The 22,276-nt window shown below is 34.1% G+C and overlaps 1 protein-coding gene across 3 annotated transcripts in view; it reads right to left on the bottom strand.

The window, feature by feature from the left end:
* The window catches only part of LOC145248934 (uncharacterized), a 60,835-nt gene that overhangs the window by 20,638 nt on the left and 17,921 nt on the right, over positions 1–22,276 (bottom strand). For all 3 annotated transcript variants that reach the window (XM_080110728.1, XM_080110727.1, XM_080110726.1), the window contains exons 5-6: positions 15,120–15,342; positions 7,043–7,131 (exon numbers count right to left, since the gene is read on the bottom strand). In XM_080110728.1, coding sequence (XP_079966854.1) covers positions 7,043–7,131; positions 15,120–15,342 — 312 coding nt within the window. The remainder of the gene's footprint in view (positions 1–7,042; positions 7,132–15,119; positions 15,343–22,276) is intronic.

Raw genomic sequence — 22,276 nt, forward strand, 5'->3', positions numbered from 1 at the left:
AGTTGGAATAGATACATTGAAATCATTGCTAAGGCTGCTGCAAAGAAGGTTGGCTCTCTATCATGCTAGGAAGTTACTTATGCCTGAAAGTATTCTGTACATCTACAAAGCCACCATTCGCCCATGTATGGAGTACTGCTGTCACATTTGGGCTAATGCATCTGCTACTAGTCTCTCACTCCTGGACAGGGTCCAAAAGAGAGTCACCAACCTAATAGGTCCTGAATTGTCATCTAAACTTCAGCCCCAGTCCCACCGACGAAATGTTGCATCCCTCTGCCTGGTGGATGCTCTGACGAACTACAAGCACTTGTACCCCCTTGATGAAAATACACACGACATACCTGACAAGCAGCAAAGTCCCACCCCTACACAGCAGAGATCCCTAGATGTAAGAAAGCTTTTTACTCTAATAGCTTCTTCCCCAGAACTGCAGGACTTTGGAATTCTCTTCCGGTTTCCTGCTTCCCCAACTGTACTGACATACAGAAGTTCAAGTGTAATGTGAACAGATATCTTGCTGCTAAACTCCCTACATCGTACCCCTGGAACTTAGGTCCCTGATGTAGCCCCCTACATCAAAGTGGCAATATGCCTTGTTTGGGGTGAAAATGTAAAAAAAAAAAAAATGATTTTCTGATGCTCTCGGCGCAGTTTTTGTCGAAACAGGATTATCCAGACGATTAAGCTCCGCTGTAATTTTGGTGCCTGCCATGGCTTTGTGCTCTTTTTTTCACAAGCTTACAAGGAATTTACAACATCTTTCAGAAAGCTTCAGCTTTCTTCCAGAATTTTGTTTAGAAGAGAATGTTTTCCTTTGCTTTTTCATAGGCTGTCATCATTTTCGAGACCGTTCATTTCGATACGGCCACTTCCATTACAGTAGCACCTGTGCACCAACAACGTGCCGTCTTTGGAAATTTAATATATCTGTCATTTAAGTTTTCTTACTAATATGCACTGTCTGAAATAAAAAAAAAATTATCCAGGATAATGACAATCAGAAAATAATGAAACTAATATTCTGGTAATTATTTTCAATTTTTATAGGCGTTTTAAAATTAATGCACAATTCACAAGTTATTTTCCTTATTTTGCCCAAACCCTGTAAGCCTTAATGTCTTCAAGTTATGTTTTAACTTCTAAAGAGATGATAATCTGTTGTGCAAGATTCAAAGAATATGATAAGTGAAGCATAATTGTCTAAATCTATGGTCTTTGTAGAGAGAGCGTCATTCTTAATCATGATAAAAGGTAAAAAATCTCTTAGAAAATCATGCACCCCTATCATATCCACTGAACATCACATTATAGTACTACAACGGACCAATTCTTAAATCCTAGCAGATTATTCAGGTGCTAATTCATCACCTAAACAGATAGAGTCTTGTTCTGTAGATAACATAACAGTAATTCATTCTCTCTCATCTTTATTCTTGCCATCATACGTTTGTGTTGATGTCTGTTGACTCCCCTTTTCTTTTTAAAGTATAACTAGCCTGATTGCCAAGGTGTTTGGAAGGTGTGTGTTGAGCAAAAAAATAAAAAGTGGTAGTAGGCAGGCAGGCTCAAACCCGTACCGCGAAGGAGGAAAAGAATGTGAAAAAAATATGGGACATCTTTGCTGTTGCACCCATCACCAAATTGGAAGGGACATAGGTTTAAATTAAGGCTAGACAATAGAAAAAAGGGGATGATAAAAGCGGTCCCTCCCTGTAGAAAAGTGCCCAGTTGTGGATTAAGGAATTAATGAATTTACCCAATTTTTCGATATTTGTTGTCCAAAGTGTCAAGCTTCAAAATGATAAAATAAAAAAAAAAAGTTTTGGTAGGTAAGTATGAGGATCAAACCCGAACCCTTGAGGCAAAGTTGGAAATTAAAGTGTGAAAAAAAAAAACGTGCGATGTTAACCATTGGGTCACCACAAAATACTAACGGAAACATGTTTGAATTTATTCAACTATTTAGAATTGGCAGGTGCACGTTTTAATGAGGTCAACTTTGACTGCGGGGTAGTATTTCATTTACTGTGGGAACGCTTTTTTTATTTTTATTTTCCCAAGATGTAGGGATGGGGGGGACCAGCTCCCCATAAAAAAGGGATTGTCTAAATTGAATAGCAATTGTCTGATAAGGAAAATATTTCCATATTGATCAAATCTGATTGCTTTCGGACATTTCTGGCGATCGCAACCAGAAAAATACTGCCAGAATTAGTGCCGCTTTTATTATACGAAAAAGCCTAATCCACATGCTGCGAGTGAAAAATATTGAATATTTATCTTTCCGAAGTCGAGCAAATTAAATAGACAGGCGAACTCCATTGTTAACTCGTAGATATTATGACAGTTTTAAGAAGTTGTGAGCCGACCGACCGCTTCTCGGAAAAAAGCCTTTTACAGACATACACAAAAAGCGAACATACATACATACACACATTTTCGCTTTTATATATATAGATGACAGCACATAATCATTCATTTTTCTTTTTACAATATGCATAGATACCTTGATGTAATCTGGCAAGTTATCCCCCATAGAGGGAAGGGACAGCTATTCCAAACATTGTAACAAAGAGATAGTATTTTTATTATTTTTACTTCAGTATAAAGTCTCATAAACTAAAGACCTCTTTGTGGAGTTAACACTTGATTTCTATATAAGATACATACATATTTGAGTGTTTAACTAAAGTTCTTCTTTCCCTCTCAACCATTAAGTTAGTAAACAAGTTAAGACCATTACTTTGTTCTCTCCAATTGATCAGTTAAATATTTTATAATATACCTTTCTTGTGGTCTCTTTGTCTTACTGGATTTCAAGACAAGACTTCATCTAGTCTGGTGGAGTATCCAGGTCAATGTTGTTACTTGAGGTAACATCATTCAAAGTTCATACAAATTTTCAACGTGCATTTTCAAGGACTGTTCAAGGCCGTCTTCAGTCCATATTCAAGTTTTAAAAACAAAATTTAATATATAAAAGATGATGTAATAAACCCCAAAACTAATATTTTAATTAATATTTAAAAAAATATTTTAATAGTATTTATTTCGATTTTGAATTTCACTTCAGCTACGTCAGTAAAATATATGGATAACATCGGGTAGTTTCATGACAAAGGGATGTAACTCCTGTATCAACAATACCATAAACAATACGATGCAATTTCGGAAGAAGGCATTTAGTTTGATTTTATTTTTAACATTTAAAAAATATTTTACTAGTATTTTAGTTAATCTTTTAAAAAATATTTTAAGAATATTTTTTATTTTATTTTTTTAGTATTCCGACACAAAGTTTTACTGAATATATAGAATACAATTTTCAAGGCGTTTTCAAGACATTTCCCATATTTTCAAGGCCCTTTTCAATGTAAGAATAGAAATAAGGCCATTTCAAGCCTTTCCAAATTCAAGACCTTTTCAAGCCTGTGTGAACTGTCATTCAAAGAAGGTTCATCATTCCTCATATGACCCAGTATATAGCCGTCTTGAGATCTTATTTGGGCTTTGAATACTATTTTATTTTGAATATTTGGTCAGGTTTACTTGTAAGATAAAGTATCCTCATGATAATGAAAAAAAAACCCACATATCCAACACAATCTGTATTAAATTAGTAAAGTAGTGAAGAACATTAATTCTTTTTCAATTTAATCTCATAAATTGACCAGTTAAGTAAACAGACATGACAAAAAAATACACACAAAAATAAATATTTTTCTTAAGATTAATATATGCTTATTTATATTTACAGATAAGAATAATACTTAACTTGGAGTATCTCATTAAAATTGTATCTGACAACATTGAAGCATGCCAGGAACCAAAGGAGCATCAGACCTATCAGAATTTCTGTGAAGACAAATCATGGGTCAACATAAAGGCGGTCTTAATCATCGCAAAATAGCAGGAAATCTTTCAATACTCCTTTCTATTGTTAATAGAGTGATTGTACGATTCACAAGAAAGGGCAAAGAGTGCAGAGAACCTCATCCAGATCGCTGCAGGCTCTCTGAAAAAAACTTGCGTCTTATGAAAAGAAATGTTGAAGAGGATCCTCAGTGCAAAGCCTCTGACATTGCAACACAAGATGGTGTCAGTCCAAGAACAGATGTCAAGTATCTTCACAAGCTAGGCTACTATTATTTGAGTATATTAAGACTTACTTTAAAAGAAGATATTTCATAATATGTAATTTCATAAGAAAATTAAAAGAACTCCTTTTCAACTCCTTTCAACCTTTTGGACCAATGTTGTTTTCTCTGATGAGTCACAATTTTCATTATTTTCCGACAGTGGAAGAGTATGAGTATGGAGACTCCCTCAGCAAGAGTTTGACTTTAAAAGACTGCAGCCAACACTGAAACACTGGTTTCTCAGTTATGGTATGGGGTACAATTTGGAGTGATGTTATTTATGGAAGACAGAGCTCCTTGTCACTCTGCTAGGGCGACACAACATTATGTGATCCAAAATGTGATTAATAAACTTCCATGGCGAATTCAGTCCCTGGATATGAATCTCATTGAAAACCTCTGGGACATATTAAGCCAGAACCTTTGCAAAAAGAAAAGGAAGCTATTTTCTAAATCTGAACTTTTAGAATTATTGTGTCAGGCATAGCAAGAAATTTCTCAGGATGATATATGTTGACTGATCAATGCTATGCCTAGAAGGATCCTAGAATTAAAAATAGCAAAGGGAATGTCACCCAAGTATTAGTTATTAAATTTGTGACTATTTTTTGTAATAATTCAAACTGAAATAATTAATTAAAGAAGGAGGGTATCAATTTAATAGAACGTTATAATTGAAAAGTGATCCCCTATGTTAAAAGTCATTAAAAAAATTAAAAAAAAAATTTTTGCTGCTGATATGTTAAATGTGAAAGTTAAATTTGTTATTGATAATAATCCGAAGAAAAAATAAGAAAATGTGAAAAGGAATTAACTTTACATTGAAGCTCGTTCAGGTCCGAAGGGAGAAGGTGCGTTTGGGTCCGCTAATCGGAAAAATTTGATGAATGAAGGTACAGACCATTTTGACCAAAGTTAATGTCTAACATCACAAGTGCATTTGAAAAGTTTTATTATCACACAAGCCAAAAGGCCAACATAAAATCAACAGTAGTTTCTTTGATATGACAGAAGCATGTTCGAAATTAATGTTTTTGTTTAGAGTACAACTGCACTATAATACTTGACTTTTGCATTTAATTCAAGCTACTATATATTGGGCTGGTCAAAATTCCTGTTACACGTTTGTTTAAATTGTATTGATTTACTTTTCAAATGGTAAAGAAAACAAAAATCATTAAATACATGTAATATAATCTTCAAAATATGACCTCCATCAGCATTAATTACATCATTTAACTGTGGTCTGAACCCCTGACAAACTTTACAGATGTACTCCTTGCTCATTGAGGGCCACATGCAGTTCACGGCAGCCTTGAAGTCTTCTACATTACTGTGGCGACACTTGCATGCTTTGCTCGCAGATGCTGTAGTCCAATGGATTCAAATCTGGTTATTGCAGAGCCCAAAAATTCTTTGACCAAAAATTGATGTTTTCCTTCAACCAGTCCTGAATGATTTTGGCAGTGTGTGACGGTGCCTCATCTTGTTGGAACACATAATTGGACTTTTTGACGACCCTCTTGATCCAAGGAAGCAGTTTTGTCTCGAGGACATGTTTATAGTCACAAGCGTTAAGCTGGTATCTAGTGGGGAACCACACTGGAGGCATCTTCTCCCTATTTGAAGAAACAACTCCAAATATCATAATTGACGATGGATGTCTTGTCGTGGAAACATTACGCACTAGAGACATCTTGACCGAAGGACACTACTCTGTCATTCTGTTTATTCATGACAGGATCGATGATGAAGGTCTTTTTGTCCGAAAAATGACGACTCAGTTTCCATGGCTTTTGATGTTGTTGAAAAGCTTTTTACTGTGTTCAAGGCGATTTTTTTTTTCATCCCAACCGTCAACAGGTGTTTTCTTATTTTCAGGCTCTTTCCACCTTCTAGTTTAACAGCCCTTCTGACAGGGGACACAGATCCCCTTCATATTATCTAGATCTGTCATTTTAAGGGTTGGATTGTTCTTGAACACCTTTTTGATTGTCTTGGTCCTCACAACTCGGGGCTCTTCCTTTGTAGAGGCGATCTTTGAGGATTCCTCCATTGGTTATACAGCATGCAACTCTATGCACCGTCATATGACTCACATGAAGGAGCTTCGCAATATCTGTTATTTTATGGAACGCACGCAATAGAGCAGCAATTTCGATTCTTTTTGCTTCCATTTTGATTGCAATATCAAATAAGTGTACAATAAATGCGAATATCACTTTATTAAAACATGAACTTTAATATGTAATGCAGAAACAAAAATTAGATAAGAAAATATTAATACAAAAATATAACAGGACTTTTGACCAGCCCAGTATAAAAATGATTTCATAAAAGCAACAATAGGTGCTCTACAGTGCAATGTAGACTACAATGTATTCTGGACTGTCACTGAGGGGAGGCATGTGAAGCTTCCTTCCAGTGCACTGCAATGGGTCCCCAACTAGAGCAGGTAATCAATCGATTTAATTGAAAAATGGACACCTCTACCGATTTTGATGACAATAAAACTATGGGAGTGTGAAACATTCGTTGATCATCATTCAATCCCGGGCAATGTTGGACTTCCTTGCAAATACCTTTGTAAGTTTGCAAAATCATTTGAGTGGATTTTGGTCTACTAAGACTTATTAAGAGAATAATAATAAAAAAAGAGCGAGTTTCACTTCCCAGGTGAAAATCTATGGACTTTTATGAACACATCATTAAAAAGCTAATTCACACAGGAAAAGAAATCATAAAGAAGAAAGGTGATTGCGTTAATTATTACATAAACGTGATGTTGAATTTTGTTTTATGAAGATGTTAAAAGTGAACAGAACTTTTGTGACAACCAGATAGTTATGATGACATCGGCCAATTTTATCGCAATGAAGTGAAGATAAAAATCTACTAACGATTGAATCAAGTTCGGCTCCTTCTTCTAACAATTTTTCAATCAATTTGACGTTCTTGTTATTCACAGCTGTATGGAGAAGAGTCAGACCTGAAAAAGATAAAAAATCAGCAACAAATAAAATATGAAGTTTAATGTCTATTTTATATTTATATTTATTTATATTTTATATGCTGGCATGTATTATATATATATATATATATATATATATATATATATATATATATTATATTTATTTATATTTTATATGCTGGCATGTATTATTATATTATATTTCTTTTAAGCTCCTCGCCTAATGTTCACAGGGAACATAAATTGGAACAGATACATTGAAGAGCATTGCTAAGGCTGCTGCGAAGAAGGTGGGCTCTCTCTACCATGCTAGAAAGCTACTTATGCTTATTTAAGCTTCAGCCTTTGTTCCACCAACAAAATGTTGCATCCCGCTGGCTGTTCTGCAAGTATTTTAATGGTGAATGCTCTGACGAACTACAACCACTTGTACCCCCTCAACGTAAATACCTTCAAAAAACCAGACAAGCAGCAAAATCCCACCCCTACACAGTAGAGATCCCTAGATGTAAGAGAGCCTTCTACTCCAATAGTGTCTGCCCCAGAACTACTACACTTTGCAACTCTTTTCCGGGATTCTGCTTTCTCAACTGTACTGACATGTGCAATGTGAACAGACATTTTGTCGCTCATCTCCCTCCATAATGTCACTGTAACTTATGTCCCTGATAGTAGCCCCCTACTTTAAAGTGGCACTGTTTGGGGTGAAAATTGAATAAAAAAAAAAAAATAAATAAAAATTTTTTAATTTTATATGCTGGCATGTATTATTATATATATACAGTGATGATCATATTTATTGACACGGTAAAATAAAAGTTAAATTTTGTCTAATAAATTCTAAAAAAGGGATTAAATTAAAGAAAATAACAAAGTATATTATGTATTTTTAACTGGCCTTTCCGATGCAGCAATCGGATTTTAGAAAAAATAAATAACAAAGGAACAACAAACATAATTGCAAAAAACCCTTGTTCAAAATTATTGGCACGATTTATTTAATAATCAATTGTATAGCCTTTGGCCTTGATTACCTTCCTCAGTCGCTTTTCATAGTTTACAACCAAGTTGTTGCACTCTTCAGTAGTAATTTTAGCCCACTCTTCCTGACAATAATCCTCCAATTGAATAAGATTCTTAGGCTTCCTTTGCATTACCCTCAATTTTAATGTTCTCCATAAATTTTCAATTGGATTAAGGTCTGGGCTTTGTGATGGCCACTCCAAAACATTAATATGATTGTCCTCAAGCCATTTCTTAGTCAGTTTAGCCGAATGCTTTGGGTCATTATCTTGCATGAACCACCAACGACGACCAAGTGAGAGCTCTTTAGCAGAGTCTTTCAGGTTTTCATCCAATATTTTAACATAATCTTCCTTTTTTATGCTACCTGTGACCTTAACAAGTCGCCCTGGTCCAGAGGCAGCAAAGGATCCCCAAAACATCAAACTGCCTCCACCGTGCTTCACTGTGGGTATGGTGTTCTTAGGCAGGAAAGCTTCACCAGATTTTCTGTAAATATAAGACACTTTATTATGGCCAAATAACTATTTTCGTTTCGTCAGTCCATAGAACACGTTTCCAGAATGCAACATCTTTATCAATGACGTTTTGCAAAGGCTAGCCTTGCTTTCAGGTGCATAGGCTTCAATAAGAGAGTCTTTCTCGGACGACATGCTTTTAAACCAGCTCTCTTCAAAACTCTACCAACTGTATGTCGAGATACATTCACTCCAGAGGTGCTCTGTTCATCAACAATCTCCCCAACAGAGATCCTTGGGTTTTGTTTTACTTGTCGAACAATTTTCCGTTCATCTCTTGGGGAAAGAATCCTGTTTCTCCCTCTACCCTCTAAACTCATAACGTGGCCTTGCGATTTGAACTTGTTTATTATGGCTCTAACAGTGGATTTGGGAAGGTTTAGCTTCTTTTAAATCTTATCATAGCCCTCCCCATTGGTATGGCATGCTACAACAAGCTTCCTGACGTCTTCGCTGTGTTCCTTAGTTTTAACCATGGCGATTGAAAATTATAATTTAGTCACTTATAATAGTTTAAATAAATCGCTATCTAAAAATTATCTGAAAAACATTATTCACTGAATTAGCGTTAAACAAGCATAATATGGCTATAAAAAAGTTCAGAAAGCACGTAAACCGGAAATTGATTGATATTATACTGATACTAAAACAAAAACAAAGCCGTGCCAATAATTTTGAACAAGGGTTTTTTGCAATTATGTTTGTTGTTCCTTTGTTATTTATTTTTTCTAAAATCTGATTGCTGCATCGGAAAGGCCAGTTAAAAATACATAATATACTTTGTTATTTTCTTTAATTTAATCCCTTTTTTAGAATTTATTAGACAAAATTTAACTTTTATTTTACCGTGCCAATAAATATGATCATCACTGTATATATATATATATATATATATATATATATATATATATATATATATATATATATATATATATTATTATATATATATATTATTATATATATATATATTATTATATATATATTATTATATATATATATATTATTATATATATATTATTATATATATATATATTATTATATATATATTATTATATATATATTATTATATATATATATTATTATATATATATATTATATATATATATATATATTATTATATATATATTATTATATATATATATTATTATATATATATATTATTATATATATATATTATATATATATATATATATTATTATATATATTATTATTATTATTATTATTATATATTATATTTATTTATATTTTATAGACTGGCATGTATTGAACAGCATTTAGAAATTGATTTCCAAACTAACCTGTGATACTATAGACATAATCCTCAGGGTCTTAAGAAGTGATTCATAAAAGAGAGGAAACTGTTTGAAGTAAATGAACCAGGTTAATGGTTAGAAATGATTCAAAATACACAAAGGTCATCAGAAATGGGATAGGTAGTCAGTTGGGAGTGGCTGAGAGAGAGAGAGAGAGAGAGAGAGAGAGAGAGAGAGAGAGAGAGAGAGAGAGAAAGTCATTTTCCACTTATTGATTACTCTTAGACAAAACACCAAAGATATGACTTCCTATTTTGAGTCAATAAATTTAGGAGTCAGAGTTAGTTTAGGGACAGTTTTCAGTTGGTGACAATTGATGACAGTTTGCATTTTTGGGCAAATCAGGCAAGAGCTTTAGTAAATGAGGAGATGAACTGTTCAACCAATGACAAAGATGTCTTGACTGAGTCTAATCACCAGACAATGTTTGGCGGGGCCTTTATCACATACATTCAAAGCACAACTGGTGTGTTGGAGTTTTCATTGTTCTATCTTATTTTTATACTTGTAAGCCAGGGCTTGCACCTTCAGAAATTATCAAAACAAGAACCAGAAAAACATGAACATGAATAAATTGTTGACAGGGAAGAAGGGGGGGGCATACATTTATTTATCCTTCTTTTTATTCACATCCACCCTTATCACTTTCTCCCATGTTTCCCTTGGCCTTACCATACCAACTTACTCTGTTACTTCAACTGTTCTACATTACTAACCCAAGAAATTTTATCCATTCTTTAAATGTGACCATACCATTGAAGTCTCCTCTTTTGTACTGTAATAGACTTATAAGGAAAACAGAATGCTGGAAATAATGTAAAAACATGTATTACAAAAACATATAAAAAGGTGGGTAGTTTGTCTAACGGACGAATGACCAAGAGTGGTCCATCAAATATCGACTTCTACCTTACGGCTTGGTCTTCCGGTATTTATTGAGTGTGAAAATATTAGATTCATCTACCTTATTACAGAAATGCTAGTTTATGTTAGTGTCTTGCCCTATCCCCACCCCATTTGTGCTGATGAGGAAACACTATTAAAAAAAAAACATTTGTCAATTATCATCATTTCCGAAACGATCGTACAATTTGATTTTTTTTTGTTATTCCTTTAGAACTGATTCATAATTTACAATTAATAATCTTTATCCTCAATATATATTATATATATAAATGAGTGACCATTTGGAACTTCCAGGTACTGTATGTGCTCTCTGCTTATCTTGGCACTGTTTCCAGTCGTCCTGGACTTCTCCTTGCCACTAGTAATGTAGTAGGTAACACAGGTTAGTTCCGCCACAACATGTACACATCTGGTTACTATGAAATGGTTAACCATTTGGAAATACCAGGTGCTGTATGTGCTCTCTGCTTATCTCTGCATTATTTCCAGTCATCCTGGACTTCTCCTTGTCACTGGATTAAACAAGGAAAGGTATGGTTAGAGACTGAGCAATTCTTGCCGAAACAACTAAACGGACCGCAACCCTTACAGACTGAACAGAGGCAGTGTTGATAATAATATATATGTGCAAAAAGATAGAAAGGAAAAACAATTAAATAGTAATAAATTAAAACTCAAACAAGAGATTGACTGGTCTTGTTTGGTTAGTTGGTTGGTTGTTTTTGTTTTACGGCATATCAACCCTTTTCGGGTTATTTAATGCCGAATCCAAAGATTTTGAAGAAAAAATTTTTAATAGAATATATTTGTTGTTTTCAAGTCGGTTTCTATTTAACCCATAGTTGGAACCCTAACAGGTACTACCACTCCGGGTCAGAGTGAACCTGGGAGCAATGGTAATTAAAGGGTGGCTCCACACTCCCCAAAGCCCGCAAGCTGGGGCCTCACCACTGGATATAGTTTAAGGTCATATCCAGGACCTGGTCTTGTTTGGATCACGGCACATATTCACTTTTTCTGAAAACGTTTGTTGATTCAAACAAAAGCTGATCAATCTCCTGTTTGAATTTTATTTGTTTTTTTCCTACATTCTGTCTTCACAGCATTCCATGATATATCATGTATTTTATCTTCATTTGCAAGGGTCATTCCAAAAGTAAAGCCTCCTATTTTTTTTAACTAAAGAAGTTGGAGAGCTATGAATACTGGGAATGGCACCATTAAAATGAGCAACATTTTGTTCTCCAGAATTTATTTTTCTAGCTACCACCAATCTCAATGCACCTTTGCCAGGAATTCAATGATATATCTTTGCTTCTGACACACGTTGATAACAGGGGTTGTTTTTTAGCCTTACACCATCAATATCTGCAACAGAGAGATGAAACTTTCAGATCATAAATGCATAAGTTCAGTCATCATAACAATGCAATTTATAATGCCCTCTGATCCATTCTAGCAGAATAAAAATAGGAGATCCTCATATATAAAATTACAGATATATATATATATATATATATATATATATATATATATGTATATGCGAGTGAAAAAGGAAAGACCTTTAGGTTCCTTCCTACTCTGGAAAAGAATTTATAAATGTGCATATCACTCACATTTATATATATATATATATATATATATATATAGATGATTGCGACATCTTGTCAGACAAGTGCCACTCCCTCAGACACTTAAAGTCCATGAGCCCAAAAATGACTTCCATCACCACAGGACCATTTTTATAGACAAATGCCTGAGGGGATATCTATACACAGATGATGTTACAGAGTCTTAACTTTATACGACAGCTAAGTCTCTCTCTCGGTTCAAAATGTTGAGATCCAGCAACAAGCAAGAGCAAGATAGCCAGCAACAAGTTAAACTGCAGACCAGCTTAATGCGGGTACTGGTCTCCTGCTTTATGGTTTTTTAAATCAGAGATTTGCTTCTCCTAGAAAGGTTGCCTTCACCACAGCTTACGGGAGCCCTCTCTACCCCAATACACATATACACACACACAAATATAAACGGTGCTAGTTGGCCGTTGACCCTGAAAAAGGGTTCATTCGCCCTTTGAAAGGTCTTGTTTTTAATCCTTCAGGGAGACTAGCCGCCCTCTCACCAAACAAGTCTGGTGGGGGAACCAGTTTAGTTGCCGGTGACCCGACCATGAGGCAGGTAGTACTGGGTTACATGGTACCAGTAGCATATGACATGACCTGACTACATATATATATATATATATATATATATATATATATAGTTAATTTCCAACAGAAATTCATAGCAAATCTTTTTACAATTGTTTCAAGATCATTTTATTCATTTTCTATTCATAAAACATAAATTGTTATTCTCCACTTTTATTTCTCCTTACAATAGTTCCAAACAATGAATTAAGAAAAAAATAAAATTCATGAAAAAATACTTTCAGTTTGACAAAAGAAATATCAAATTAATCACAGTAATCCCTAGGGCTATGACAACAGCATATTCTTTTCAGTATTTTAACTTTCGAGTACATATCCGACACGGCTAGACACAATTAATTAAGGATCACATCACTCTGCATAAAAACATATAAGATATCAATGGATTTATTATACCTGAGAATCAAAACAAGGAAAAGAATATGCTGTTGTCATAGCGCTAGTTATCATGTATTTTGGCACCTTCACAGCGAAGTATTGATGTCTTACGGCATACAGCTCCTAGTATTCCGAAATGGTCACCCATCTGGTACTGACCAAGTTCAATGTGGCTTAACTTCAGCGATCTAATGAGAACCAGTGTGTTGACATGATTATGTCGTACATGGTACCTAATTGTCATTAGCACGCATCCAAACTTACCCCCGAAAAGAGAGGGGAGTGCCTTATGATATTCAAAACATTCTTGCTGAATTCTGAGCAAAAAGGCTTGATGCATCTACTACTAGTCTCTTTCTTCTTAGACAGGGTTGAAAAAGGACTCTCCAATTTAATAGTTCCTGCACTATCAACCATGCTCCAATGCCTGTCCTATGGATGCAATGTTGCATCCCTGTGTCCGTTTCACAAGTACTTTAATGGGATCTGCTCTGATGAACTTGTAACATTTGTACCCCCATCAATTTAAATACTCTCGACTAACCCACCTCTTCACTGTAGATGCCAGAAAGCTTTCTACTCTAGTGGTTTCTTTCCTTGACCTGCCAGAATATAGAATTTCCTCCCTCTTTACTGTTTCCCTGATAGTACTAACATGCAGAAATTTAAATGTAATGCGAACAAACATCTCACTGCTCAACTTCTCACATAGTGCCCCTGTAGGCATAGTCCCACATAGTAGACCCTTATGTTCAAGTGAAAATAATTTTAGAAAAAAAATTGATCTTCCACTTTTCAGTTATTTTTATTATCAAACCAAGTAAGGAGAGTAGAAAGTGAATGTTGGTTTACTTTCGGTAGTCGCGTAACTCTTGCTTCCCTTATTTTGTCCTTTAGTCCTCACATTCCATGAGCGATGTTTCTGAATCAGAATATAGCTGTCTAACACTTATTTTTGGCTTGTTTTTTTTTTGCCTTGAAGTATTTCCTTTTTATAGCTACTTACATCAAGTGGCTTATTGGTGTATAGGTGACGGACAACATTGGGAAAATATCGGATATATTGCATACACATAATATTGGATCCAGGAAAAATCAGATATAAATTGGATTGCTGGTGATGATGTCAACCTTACATTCTGATTGATGAATCGAGATCATGAAACAATGTGAAAAATATTTAACTCTGGATTGGAATTGCTAAAGGTACAAAGCATAATACAATAGAAGAAGAATCTTAAATTAAGTGAACAGAAATTCCAAGAAACAGAATTTTAATATAAAAACAAAACACAATCAGACAGACAAAAAGAGAGAGAGCGAAAGAGAAGCCAGCTGACACACTTCTATCATCGTCCAATAGACCAATTACCTCCCCTTACTGACTCAATTCTCTCTTGTTATACACCACTGTAATGTAAATAAAACTTTGTTGATTTGACAAGTATTTACTGATTACAAAATCCATAGCTATTTAGCATGTATATATTGTCGGCCCCATAAATTATATATATGACAATATTACATTATTATGTTGTCTGGAGTTATTAAAAAACAAACAAACAAACAAATCATTTGCTATTAAATAATGTCAGAGGCTTAAGATACCATAAACAGTAGTTTGTTATTTGGGTTGTTTAAATCAAGACACTTACCTTCATAGTCGTGGCTATTGAGATTTGGCTTCATTTTTGGGTCCTTCACATAAAGTGAACATTGTCTCAACATGAAATCGAAACCATCAAAGTCAGAATTGAAAACAGCTATGTGTAGAGCAGATCTTCCGTTTCCATCTAAACTGTTGACATCTGCTCCCATCTCGATGAGCTTTCGCAATCCTTCAAGGAACTTTACTTTTACGCAAAGATGTAACGGTGTCTGGAATTTGAAAGCAAACATAAAGAAGTAGTCTTTTTAACCCGTTAAAAACGGGCAAAAGTTATAACCCACCGAGTTAGAATGCAGAATTCATGGTTTAATATGGTTAAATTTGTGCTCATTTTTGCATTAAATTACTTGATGAATCCCTAACTGTGCATCAAATGGATGCCATAATAATTAGTTTGCTGCACCTTATAACAAGGATTCATACAAAATTCCAGCCAGATAGGCCCAGTAATTTCCAAGAAAACTTTTAGAGTAAATGTGGTATTGTAGTGATTCATCCCATTATTATCCCTAAATCTGCATCAAATGAATACCATAATACTTAGCTTGCTGCACTTTCTTATTGGAACACTATTTTTGGTATGGAGTGACGCTGGACTGCCTTGCTGAGCAAACTCGGTGAATCATACGTTGTCATGTTATGAGTTGATACTTTTGTCAATAATCCCAGAAAACCCAAAGAATGATGAGATATTTTCTTTTAGGAAATCATAGAAAAGTGAATGTCTAAAATGCTAAATAGAAATAACAATTGGTAAACAAATCTAAAAAGGGATTGTCAACTGTTAGTTATCTGTTTTAGTGAGTGGTTTCATTTTGAGGGGTCTAACACTAGACGAAGTTAAGTGTTGCCATCAGGACTTAGGGTTAGTGTATCTTCTTATTTGAGTGTATCACTGCTCCCATTAGGTTACATCATAACAAAGGTCCATACAAAATATTAGCCAGATCGAACCAGTAGTTTCCAAGAGAAAAATGGAACAGACAAAGAGACAGATTAAAAGAAATATAATTTAGATACTAGTGATGGGATGATTTCAATATTTTTCCCGATTCCGATACAATTCCCAATTCTGTACTAAATTTCCGATTCAAAAACCAATTCCGATACCCCAAACAGTTTTGATTTTTCCGATTCCTGATTCCGATTAATTGTTCCAGATAATAAATAGATATGTACGCAGTTGCTTTATGTTCATCCAGCATACACTGGAAAGAGCTTTGCTACATGCTGGAGAACAAAACTCCGTCCAGTGAATGATTGTTGTGTTGTGACATTACGTGTTGTTTAGAATGTCATACTAAAATACTTTCTAAACGCATCTTTAAGGTTGGTTGGTTGGTTGTTTTACGGCATATCAACCCTTTTCAGGTTATTTAATGCAGAATCCAAAGATTTTGAAGAAAATTTTTTTTAATAGAATATATATGTTGTTTTCAAGTCGGTTTTTATTTAACCCATAGTTGGGACCCTAACAGGTACTACCGCTCCGGGTCAGAGTGGACCTGGGAGCAATGGTAATTAAAGGGTGGCTCCACACTCCCCAAAGCCCACAAGCTGGGGCCTCACCACTGGATATAGTTTAAGGTCATATCCAGGACTCCCATTGAGGGATTTTTATCCTCTGCAGGGGGGCAGTCGGCGTATTCTAATGCCCCACCGACAGGGCCTCTTTAAGGTTGGATAAGCATATGACTCACCAAAACCTGTACATGTACAACTTCCTTTACACTGGTGCTCCCCAGAACTTTTTCAAGTGTGTTTTGTACTATTCCTAAAAGATTTATGTGCCGATATCTAAAAAAGTGCTGGCCATGTTATTGCATCTTGTTCACTTCAACAATTAAGTGTAAAAAAAACCCAAAAACTCTTCAGGTTGGTTGGCTGTTTTTGTTTTACGGTATATCAACCCTTTTCAGGTTATTTAATGCCGAATCCAAAGATTTTGAAGAAAAATTTTTTAATAGAATATATTTGTTGTTTTCAAGTTGGTTTCTATTTAACCCATAGTTGGGACCCTAACAGGTACTATCACTCCGGGTCAAAGTGGACCTGGGAGCAATGGCAATTAAAGGGTGGCTTCACACTCCCCAAAGCCTGCAAGCTGGGGCCTCACCACTGGATATAGTTTAAGGTCATATCCAGGAGCAAAAACTCTTCAATCCATTTAGGAGGAAATGAGAGTTCCTATTTACTTTGCCTTCCAACGAGGGCAGAGTTAGACACAAGGGTCGTTTTTTAATTGTCTCAGTAATGAAGGATTTCTCCTCCACCAATTGAGAAGAAAAATTTAAGTACAGCATCAGAACAGATGCTACACTTTGAGGAAATGAGTTTGTCTTTCAAACATAATACTAAACATTGAAGAAATCGCAATGTTTCATCAACCTCAGGTTTTTTATTAACTACAATATGCGAACTATTAACCTTCTTATGCGTTATGTTTTATTTGTCCTTATGCTTGTTTGTCTTCACAATAAATGTGTATAACCAAGCAACCGCGAGTCATTATCTTTATTGTTCCTAATTTCCCAGGTGCTATTACTTCACCATGTGCTACACACACACAAAAGCTGAACAACCTGCGGTACGATGTTTTATGTTATCTCTAATATAAAAGTGAAAATGTGTGTGTGTGTGCGTATTTTATTTGCATATCCGCCAAAGACTTTTTCCAGTGGGGGGGGGGCTCGGAGGGATCCACTAAGTCTTACAACTTTTATGTACTGTCTAGATTATAATATGTCCGATTTACGAAACAAGGTCGTCTGAATCTTTTATTATGTTACAAAATTCGCGCTGCGATTTCATTTTCTCTACTACTGTGGCGTGATGTTTGACCTAGAAAACCAAATGTTGATGTTTGTTTAACCACATGCTTTTTTAAACGTTTAATTTCACCCTTACTCACTTCTCTGCCCATGTAGCTTCGTGGTAAGTTGTCAGGCTATTCGCCTCGGCTTTGGGTTCAAGCCTACCTCCCTACCAAATTTTTATTTTTTTTAAACACCTGGGCAACACCGAGCACTCCCACTAGTTTCTATATAAAAAAGGTAAAAATGGTGTGCACATTTTTGTATGTCCAAGAAAGGCTTTTTTTGAGGTGGGTGGATGTGAGGTTCTCAGGGGTGGGGGTTACTATTAGCAATACACATGAAAAAATTGAAGTATTTCAATATTGGTATACATAGAAAGAGCTTGATGAGCTAAGAAAGAATCTTTTTAAATTTTAAAAATCTGATTAAAATTAAGGAAGTTATGGCTATTTTTGTGCCTCACACGTTTGGATATTTTTCCCTCTTTAAGGCCATATGCGTTTCGTCACATTTTTTACAGTACTTTTTCAGTAAAAATGTCATATCTTTATTAAAACACAAGACTAAGCAATGAAATTTACCGTATAAGTGTATTTTTGTACAAGGAATCAGAATATGCAACTAAAAATATCCAAAAGTCCATGGTTTCCAAATAATCTGCAGTAAATGTGCATAAATATGCTGCAATTCCTTAAAAATGCCATGTATCCATAAATAGAAAAGAAGTTGGAGAACTCAAAGTTGAATTGTAATGTGCTTTACGTACAAAAAACTTAAATCTAAACATAGGACCATTTAAAAATGAATATATTGCAATATTTCTTTGGTATTATTGTAGATTAACACCTTTTGTTTAACCCCACCCTCATTGCATAGAAACCCTATTAAAACCACACATAATTGTCTTAAAAAAAATAAAACAAAAAGCATACAGGATTTATCTCCCATAAAAAAAAAAACAGTTAACTGCCCTAAAACGTTAGAATGACCTGTAATGGGGAATTATTTTACATTAAATTCTAAAATAATTTGTTTATCTTTCATTAAAGTTTTTCATGGCATTTCATACATAATTGCCTAAAAAGGTAGAATCACATTTTGGAGGGGTGGTCAGAAGGGGGTGGGTGGGGTTAAACAAAAGGTGTTAATCTACAATAATACCAAAAAACTTTAATGAAAGATAAACAAATTATTTTAGAATTTAATGTAAAATAATTCCCCATTACAGGTCATTCTAACGTTTTAGGGCAGTTAACTGTTTTTTTTTTATGGGAGATAAATCCTGTATGCTTTTTGTTTTATTTTTTTTAAGACAATTATGTGTGGTTTTAAGAGGGTTTCTATGCAATGAGAATATGGGGAGGGTTGCCATTCGGATTTTGAATTAATTGTAGAGCTAAGGAAAATTATGTGGGAACATACTGAAGACTTGACAGAAACAAAAACAATATTAGAGGGGGGGGCGGTTAGTTTCACCAAAATGTAATGCAAAATAATTCACCATTTCCAGCATTTTAGGGCAGTTAACCAATTTATTTTTTATGTGCATTTTTCTTTAAGGAAGGATCTATTTTTTGTTTGTTTGTTTTAGACGCTTGTATGTAGCTTACAGAGGTATTTTGTTGGGGGGGGGGTTGCCACTCGAACTTAGTGTTATTGTTAGGGTTAAAGAGTGTTTTAGGAGGAGACTTGCCACACATAACTTTAGTAGGTGGGTTGCTAACAGTATTTTGTTTTACTATTTATTTTTAAGTCATTACCAAGACTTCAAATATTTAAGTGTCAACTGACATTTGTCTTGTTCTCTGGAAATGCTCAACAGTCAACACGATTTGTGCGTTTGTATTACTTGCCACAGAGGTCAAAAAAGTTGTCCAAAAAAATAAAAAATAAAATTATAACAAATAAATGTTATGCAAAGCATGTTTTTATTTAATGTAACATGTTTATTCAGCTCGAAAAACATACAGTGCTTACCGATGTATTGGAAAGTTAAAAATGGCGGCCGACTATCTCTTTCACACGGTAAGTTTGGGAAAATGAGTTAAAATAAAAAATAAATATAATAATCCGCCGAATATATATCCGCGTATGTCATGGTAACATATATTGAGCTAGTTTCTAACAGTATTTTGTCTGGTTTTTTATTTATAACTCATTTTCCCAAACTTACCGCCTCAAAGAGAGAGTCGGCCACCATTTTAAATTTTCGAATACATCGGTAAACACTATGTTTTTCAAGCTGAATAAACATGTTACATTAAATATAAACACTAAAAACATATCCAGTTAGGTAGAAAAGTAACTTATCTTGCCTTTGATAACATTTATTTGTTATATATTTGTTTTTTGACAACTTTTTCAAATCTATGTGTATAGTAATACAAACGAGATTTTCATACATCTTTTGATTTTGAAAAGAACATTTGGCTGTTTGCAGTAAAACATTGTTTTAATTCGCTGTTCAAAACTAATGCAATGAATAAAAGTGCATGCAAGCTATATATCTACAAAAGTTTACTTTGTTTTTTTAACCATGTTTTTAAATTTGACCAGAAATGTGAGAAATTATAATGGATTCATAATGCCGAATTGGTTGGGATTGTTGTTATTATACATTCTGAAAACCGAATAATTCTAAACTAATGTTATTCTGATAACATTCTCTAATTAAACATATCAGAACATTTATATTCATATTTTCATGTTTTTCTTAATTCGTTCGTGAATAAAAATTAAAGAACGCATGTTGTTTATACTGTGCTATGACTAATACTACAACTGCTGCAGTGCTGCTGCTGCTACTAATACTAACTTAATTTGACCAAACTCGAAAAATAAACATTTTTTTCGGGTAGGTCCTTTTAACTTATTTTCAATTACCGCGGTCCTACTCAACATAAAATAATACTTTTAATTGATAAAGATAGTAAAAAGAATGATTTATTTACTAGTAGGTGTCCGATGAAATTATTTTTCAAAATGTTCGATACTCGACATAGTAAAGTCTTATTTTTAACACAACGAAAAAAGAAATGGTCAAAAATATTTCGGACACTTGACAGTATTAAGATTAACGCCTCTTCTGATTGGTTTCCAAATTTCATAACGAAATTCTTCATACAATCATGGTACGGGCCTTTAGAAAACAGGGAGGGTCATTATAAAACCTTACCGAAAACGCCATTCACATTTTTATCACTTTATTTGCTTAAAACTCTTAAAATATATAAAGTACATTCATATTTATTAATTCATTTGAAAGTATAATCATTTCCGAACAAAACAGTAGTAATTTGAAGACTTGAAGTGCTTTGGTTTGAGAAATATGGCTATTTTAGTAGAACTACCTTGAAATCTGTAATTATCCAAAGCGTTTTTTTCGTCCGTGTGTATTACTATTACTATGTTTCAGGACTTTTTACATACTCCCTAGATTATAATATCTTTGATTTGCGAAGGGACGTTGTCTCTATATTTATTTTGATCGACTTTTAAAAAATTCACACTTTCTCATGTTTGTTCGTGTTTTTTGTATAAAAGCAAAACTAATCGAAAGCAGCTTCTCGGCCTTTCATGCCGGGACATCCAAAAAGCAATTAGCTTTGATCAATGTGGGGAAAACCCCTCATATCAAACAATTGCTATTCATTTGGATACTCCCTTTTTGTGTGGAGCTGGTTTTCTCCGACATCACGGGGAAACAAATAAATGAAACTGCGGAAAGCTGAACTGGCCTTCAACCAATGTTCATTTCTGCAACTGTGTATTCACTTAGCAAGTCAACTTTTTAATTGACATCACTAAATTTGAACTCTTTACCCCCACTAGTATTAATGATAATGCAACTCACTATATAACATAAACAAAAAAATGAATAAATAGAAGTTAAGTTTACTTTTGTTAAATGCATTATTTTTTATATACTTAACAGTTAACTTAATAACATATTAATCCTATTTTGTATACAGTGCTCGATCAAGCATAGGTAGTACTGTTAGTGCACCGAGACTGTATAAAGTTTTAGCACCACTGATCTATCTCATCTATAATAAAAACAGCAAGTGTCTGTATTTATGTATGTTTTGCTAAAACTTGAAAAATACACAAAAAAACCTTATAAAGTTAATGTTTCTTTTTAAATGGTGTAATCCCGAAAAAATAATATCCCAAATTTAGAAAAAAAAGATGCATTCTTTAGCATTCAAATTGCCATTTATATCACTTAATGTTATCAAAGAAATAAACACAATTTTTAATTTTATAATGCAAAGAGAAGTAACTGATTCTTTTAATTTTTTTTTTTTTTGCTTTATTTTACTTCATT

Source organism: Euprymna scolopes, chromosome 27 (assembly GCF_053919585.1).
Source record: "Euprymna scolopes isolate OS-2025 chromosome 27, ASM5391958v1, whole genome shotgun sequence".
Lineage (NCBI taxonomy): Eukaryota > Metazoa > Mollusca > Cephalopoda > Sepiida > Sepiolidae > Euprymna > Euprymna scolopes.